The following is a 7,259-nucleotide window of genomic DNA, read 5'->3' as shown; positions in this document are numbered from 1 at the left end:
GTTTGTCTATTCATCTGCTTTTTTGAATATTGATTCTTTAAACAACAATATTTTATGAGAAGCATCTCCATTATCAAGATATACACTTATTCAATTTACTTTAGACTCTACTTTTAGAGCTTATATTTTAAGGATGTTGTTATCAGATATCTAAAGGGATAAGACAATGACCAATAAATTGATGTACATTCCCAATGATGATACACAAAATACCCCTCCTGTAGATAACAAGTAGAGGTTGAAACGTTAATTAAATTAATTAACCAACCAACAAAATTTTTTTAAAGCCCCCAAAGTTGTTAAGCCAACGAACAAAAAAAGTAATTACAAAACTTTTGGGACCAGTGTAATAAACAGCTCATTTTTCCTTCCTTCCTATGTTGTAATCCTTGTTTGATAATGATTCAATATAAATTAATATTTTATTTATTAGTAATTTACAACACACTGCAGTGATAAGAGTATTTTAAACAGAAATGATTTTTGTGAAAATTTTTCTTATCTCTCTGACGTTAAAAAGCGTTTATTCTTTCAATTGTGTAGGTAATAGGTATAAATTAATTTTAACAATTAAATGAAAAATTTGGCGGTTTACCTCAATGTTATTAGTCGAGCGTAGATTATTTCCAGGGATCTAAAGGGTTAAGGCAATGACCAATAAATTAATGTACATCCCCAATGATGATACACAAAATTACCCCTTCTGTAGCGTAAAATTAGTGTTTCAAACGTTGAACACTTAACTTAATAAACCAACCAATCAAAATTCACTAAAGTAATCAAAGTTATTAAACCAACGAATAAGTAAACGTTATTACAAAACTTTGTGTACTAAACAGCCCATTGTCCCCTCTCTCTCTTAAATATTTCCTTATCCTTATATATATTTAACAGGATATCTATGTGTGTGTCTGTCTGTCTGTACCGAGGATCTCTTTAACCACTGAACTGATATGGTTCTCCTTTACAGTATAGATTCTCTTAGGTCCAGGGAAGGTATATAACTATTGTGGGGGATGGTTAGCATAGGGGGAAAAAAAAGGAGAAGTGGGAAAAGAAACCCCTAAAAAAGAGAGGGATTTAGACGTATTTTATGACGTCACACATGACACTTTCCGTATCTCCAATATCTTTCATGCTAGCTGTTTATTTATCTATGCTCTACTGTAATTTACGTCTTTCTGTCTCATCCATCTATCTATCTATATGTCTTAAGTTTATCTATCTATCTATCATATCAGTATATATGTCTATCTATTTATATCTATGTATAATTACGTTATAATCACACCAACTATCTATCTACATTTCTATCCATTAACTACTATTATCGGTTAAGCCTCTAGAAGTCTCTAGACTCTAAGGGCACTTAAGTTAGGAGGGGAAAAGTCGACTCCCACCCCCATTCTCAATTTTAGTTTTAAAAGAAGAAAATAACTTTTTTTATTGGATAGGGGGTGAAGATATTCTCCCTAAATAATAGTTAAAAACCTTTCCTGGACCTAAGGAAGCTTCACTGTGAAGAAAAACCATATCGGTCAGCGGTTAATGAGATCCTTTGCTATAGACAAAAAAAGCTTAATACTTTATATGATAGGACATATATTCTAATTACTATTCTATCTATCTAGGATGTACCTCCGACAATGGAAGTAACAAGGGGTGCGAGGAACACCCTGAAGACCAGCCTAGCATCCCAGTAAGATTATTTTTGTAAAGAAGGGGGGGGGGCAGGTTCGTGCTAGAGGAAGAATAATGGGTAATTTCCAAACAAATCTAGGGAAATTTTGTAAATTTTGTCTATTTATGGAGCTTAATAGTAAAGGAGAACCATAATGGTTCAGCGGTTCTTTGCTTCAGATAGACAAACATTACAATACTTTTACATGAGAAAATATGTAAATTTTAATTGATATTTTCGTGATTGATTCTTCGTAAATAACATAAATGTAGAAAATTCGTACAGGAAGGGTATATATTCACAATCCCCAAAAAAGTGGGGCTATTTGATTTGAGCTCTTAAATTTCCTTTCTAGTGTACTGGAGACAAGGACCGCTGTTATGTCAGATATGTGAAACAAAAAGATGGAAAAGAAATGTGGAACAGTAAGTAATCATAAAAGTTTTATTGGAGATATTTCCCTCAAGGTGTTTATGGAGCGCTAAAACCCCACCCATTTATTTTCCAAATTAATAAATACTATGGGTGGTGGAGGGAATGTTTTTTGTCCTATGCCAAACCAATTGTGGGAGGCCTATACCTGAGCTTTATAACCCTGTGTGGCTACCTATGAAAACAATAAAGCCTAACCTAACCTAAACTATTAAATACATTGCACTACTGGGTTAGAACACCCTACAAGGGCTAGACATTTTCCCCATAAAACAGATTTGAGTGAAATCAACATTCTATTTAGCAAACAAATTTTTTTGAGGGATGCAGATTTTTCTTATGGTTAATGGTACCCTCCCCCAAAATAGTTATAAACCTTCCCAGGATCTATGAGAAGATACATTGTTAAAGAGAACCATATCAATTCAGCAGTTACAAACAGACAGACAGACATCCTTATAGAATACTGTTTGTTTAAATTCTGATTTAAATTTATTTTTATGTCTAACCATTTTATCTATTTTTTTAATCATTTGATAAATTTTGTAAAATTAGGTATCCATCGAAATATTTATCTATCAATCATACTAATCATAAACCAATTAATTCACCTAACTATCACTCAACCTATCTATATATATTTTTACTAAATCATTATTTAAATATATATTAATCAATCTATTTGTCTATTCCTCAATCTATCTATTTATTTTATTCAGGGGCATGCTGTAAGATGAAACCCGACGCAGTAGATTGTCCTAGCAATGAGCCTGACCATATAGTAAGTAGATAGATAGATTAGTAAAAAGGGTCCTATGACAAATGCAGGAGTCCCAAACGTCAGAGTGGACACTTAACCTAACCTAACCCATTTTAGACCATCTTATACGTTTTTTAAATGCCTAACCCCTTCGGAGGGCTTATTTGTTCATTCATATCTTAACCTAACCTAATCTGTATAGAAATACTTAATACAATTAACATTTTAACATTCCTGCGTTTGTCCACTCCGACGTTTGGGACTCCTGCGTTTGTCCTGGAACCATAAAAAGATATTAATTTTAGATATTGACTGTTAAATTTGATAATATGTTTGTCTGTTTTTACGTCTGTCAGTCATTTTTAAAATTATCAATGCCTTAGGTTGAAAGTTCTTATGAGTTATGGAGAGTTATATGTGAAGAGGATAATTGTAATATTATGGATCCTTCGTAAGTATCTATCTATCTATCTATCTATCTATCTATCTATATATCTATATATCTATCTATCTATCTATCTATCTATATATCTATATATCTATCTATCTATCTATCTATCCAACTATCTATCTATATATTAGCAATCTGTTATCAGTCTCTCTTTCAATCTAATTGTCAACCTATTTATCATCCTATTCATCCATCTATTTATCAGTCAATTTATCAATGTATCAATATATTTATTAATATATCAAATTAAAAGCAAAGTTTCATATTATTTCCACTAGACCTCTTGCATCTCTCTATCTATCTATCTATCTATATATCTATCTATCTATCTACCTATCTATCTATCTATCTATCTATCTATCTATCTATCTATCTATCTATCTATCTATCTATCTATCTATCTATCTATCTATCTATCTATCTATCTATCTATCTATCTATCTATCTATCTATCTATCTATCTATCTATCTATCTATCTATCTATCTATCTAACTATCTATCTATCTATTTAGTGACCGTGGTGATGGTGGGGGTGGGGTTGTAATTGTGCACGGTGGAAACGGCAGTGCTCCAGTTGCTGGTAAAGGTAAATCACAGTTTTAGCATTGAAGCTACTCAAAAAGTTTGTCAATTTGAGTATGTCTGTTTATATATCAGCAATCATGTAATGTAATGACTGAATTTCATCATCATCATAGGCATAGGCCACTCACAATGGTCTCTTCAATCCTCTTTAGATTTTGCATGCAGTTCACTTAAGTGTTCCCTCCTCCAGGTTGTTTTTGGTCTACCTGCTTTTCTCATTCCTTGGGGATTCCAAGTCAAATCTTAATTGGTTAAATCACCATGTCCTTTCCCTAGAGTGTGATCTTAGAAAAAAAATTGAGGCTAGCAAATTGTCATATTTGTGATTTATCGCTAAAAAATAGCCTAAGACCAACACAATCCAAATGTGAGGATTACTTCCCAAGAATAATTACAATAGACATTTATTTGAGATATCATTTTAGACACAAACACACACTCATTCAAATTTGGAAAATTAGAGTATGATTTTTTTGCGGATTCATATAAAAATCTCTATAGGCGTATTCCTTCAAAAGTACTACACCCCCCGCCCTCCCTTATTTTTAAAAATAAAGTGAGAAAAAAGAGAGTTTTTTTGTAGGGATCTAAAGGCATAAGTCAATGGCGGATAAATTGATGTACATCCACAATGAAGATACACAAAATATCCTCTTCTATAGATTAAAGTTAATGGTTGCAACGTTTAAACACTCAACTTGATGAATCAACAAATCATATTCATTGCAGTCCCCAAAGTTGTTAAGCCAACGAATAAGAAACGTTATTATAAAACTTTGGGGACTGGTGTAATAAACAGTACCTTCTCTAACTGGTTTTTGTTAGTTACTTTTTATTTAGAAGCTAGGTTAGGTTATATTGAGTACTGCAGGGTAAGAACACAAGAGGGTTAGGAAGCCGCGCCTCAGCCGCGCATAAGCCTCAGTTTTTGAAAGAAGGATTGTCTACTAAAGAGACAGTTTTATACATCCAGCTAAATTTTGTAGTGATAAAATGACGATTTCACTGAGGCTTACACGCGGCTTACGCGCGGCTTCCGATCCCTGCAAACTATCCTGCCCCTTATTTTTAATATAGTTATAAGCAAAAGGGTAGGGGGGGGGTTGTCAGTGCATAACAGACAAATTGTGGGAGAGCACCGGGTCTTTTCAGGGATTTAAATGGAATAGACAATGGCTGATAAATTTAAGTACATCCCCAATGATGATACACAAAATTACCACTCATAGATATTAAAATTCGTAGTTAAAACGTCCCCAAAATTGTTAAGCCAACGAATAAGAACACGTCATTATAAAATTTGGTGTCTAGTGTAATTAACAGCCCATTGTCCTCTCCTCTTGGAATCTTTTTAAATTAAATTATTTGTTTTTCAGGTTGTGGAATGGCTACTCTGCTGGTTTTTGTGTCAGTGCTTTTTAGATTTTAATTAATATAGGATAAATATAATACATTTTGTAATAAACAGTATTTAAAAAAACATATATATTTTTTAAAACTAAGAAAGATTGTAAATTGTAATTTTTAAGATTCTATCCTTATAATAAAGTAACAGGATATGTGTGTTTGTTTGTCTTTATCGGGTTCTCCTTAACAGAGTAGCTTCTTATAGGTCCTGGATAGGTTTATAACTATTTTTGGGGGAGGGTACAACCACCCTTCACAGAGAAATTGTAAAAAATAAAAAACGCCGCCTTGAGGACAAATTTGCAATTAGCTTAAAACATAACTAACACCATCTATCGGCGAAAATATATGTTTGGTAAATATCTGATTTTAAAATAGATCAAAAAACAATTTTACGTGTCCCTAGAGGCCTCTAGGGGCGTGGCCACTAGTTTTCAATAAACGTACTAGTCAATTGAAAATGACATTTACAAATGCGTTGCTCATGTACTTACATATTGTGTAGCTACTCTATAGCTTACCTTATAATTTGTTTTAGGGTTGGGGTTATGACTCCTTATGCCCCCCCCCCCTCTTGGACGTCCCTGTGAATGTAACAGAATGTCCGTCTGTCTTTTTGTCTTGTTTTCCGCTGAACCGATATTGTTCTCCTTTATAATGAGGTCCAAGTCAGGTTTATAACCATTTTTGTAAAGATTTCCTCCCACTCCTCAGAAAAATTTCTCTAGAAAAAATACCCCCCCCCCCTTTTTGCCTTAAAAAGTTTCTCTATGGTAAGACAAAATGTATTAATTCTGTGTTTATCAAACCACCAAAAAATAAACTGCAATTGGACAAATTTGTTCTTGTTTTACATTTGTCATCCAGGGTGCTTTCACAAAAACTGCCTGTTGAGCACTGACCCCCCACCCTCCACAAACCTTATTTTTCATTTAAATTGAAAGAAAATGGGATAGCTTTTTCATATCCCTGGCGGAAGGCCTTAACTCGTCATACCCTATATCTGCGTTGGCCTAATCCTGCGGGGCTACTTCTTACCAAATAACCTAACCTGATCTGTAAAACTACTCCCTCCCCCTTACTTGCCATTTCATCAAAAAATTATATGAAGTGGGGAGGGGTATAAGTGGTTAAAAAGGTCCATTGTGTGAAGGTGCCTTTAACTGTACTCATATTACTACATTGTTTTAGCCAGGGATCTAAAGGGATAAGACAATGGCAAATATATTGATGTACCTCCCAAATGATGTACAGGTTACAATTAGTGGTTAAATGTTTAAAAACTTTACTAAATGAATCAACCAAACAAAATTTTAAAAAGTCCCCATAGTTGTTTAGCCAACGAATAAGAAAACGTTGTTATAAAACTTTGGGGACTGGTGTGATAAATAGTCCAATGTCCCTCCTCTTCCTGGTTTAAGTACAAAGTAATTTGTTTTATAAAGTGTTACGTTGTCTTGCTGTCTGTCAAACATAAAGAGTTACACAAAAAGTGCGATATCATCCATAAAAGCGAAGCTCAACATATCAGACTGTTAAACAAACGAACATTAACTAATTTATAACTTAACAAGAATTACAACATCCATAAAAGCGAAACTCTGAAACAGTAGGACAATCGAACATTAACACTTGTAGAGTGTCAGAACTGAATAAGCAGAATAAAAATGTATAAGTCTAATAAAATGGTAAGTGAATTTCTTGAAAAACTGCTTAAATACAGAATACTGTCTAGGACATACTTGCATGTTTAGAACTTGATTAGAGAGATGCTTTGCTTATAACATTGTACCTTGTTGTTATAGGCATCAGTATTCCAAAAATCAGATGAATTGGATAACCATATTAAAAAATTGTAATGCCATTAAATTAAAGGGTTATAACAATTAATTTCCAGTATAACTTCGAAACCGATTAATATCTGCTGGATTAGAATGGGTTC

The 7,259-nt window shown here is 33.3% G+C and overlaps 1 protein-coding gene across 1 annotated transcript; it reads left to right on the top strand.

Moving 5' to 3' along the window:
- Positions 1-426: 426 nt before the first annotated feature.
- LOC145304545 (uncharacterized) lies at positions 427-5,473 on the top strand. The gene is made up of 7 exons (XM_080146451.1): positions 427-543; positions 1,632-1,699; positions 2,037-2,106; positions 2,833-2,894; positions 3,257-3,324; positions 3,838-3,911; positions 5,287-5,473. The coding sequence occupies exons 1-7, from the start codon at positions 477-479 to the stop codon at positions 5,337-5,339; spliced, it is 462 nt and encodes a 153-aa protein (XP_080002577.1). The 5' UTR covers positions 427-476; the 3' UTR covers positions 5,340-5,473.
- Positions 5,474-7,259: the final 1,786 nt, after the last annotated feature.

This window comes from Acartia tonsa, chromosome 13, assembly GCF_053477335.1.
Source record: "Acartia tonsa isolate MP-2025a chromosome 13, ASM5347733v1, whole genome shotgun sequence".
NCBI lineage: Eukaryota > Metazoa > Arthropoda > Copepoda > Calanoida > Acartiidae > Acartia > Acartia tonsa.
This window is presented reverse-complemented; position numbering and strand designations above follow the sequence as displayed.

Excerpts from the sequence above, each read along its gene's own strand:
- LOC145304545 (XM_080146451.1), top strand. The coding sequence starts at position 477 with ATGATTTTTGTGAAAATTTTTCTTATCTCTCTGACGTTAAAAAGCGTT. Across the intron at positions 2,107-2,832 it reads TGGAAAAGAAATGTGGAACA|GGGCATGCTGTAAGATGAAA; the intron begins GTAAGTAATCAT and ends TATTTTATTCAG. Across the intron at positions 3,912-5,286 it reads TGCTCCAGTTGCTGGTAAAG|GTTGTGGAATGGCTACTCTG; the intron begins GTAAATCACAGT and ends TTTGTTTTTCAG.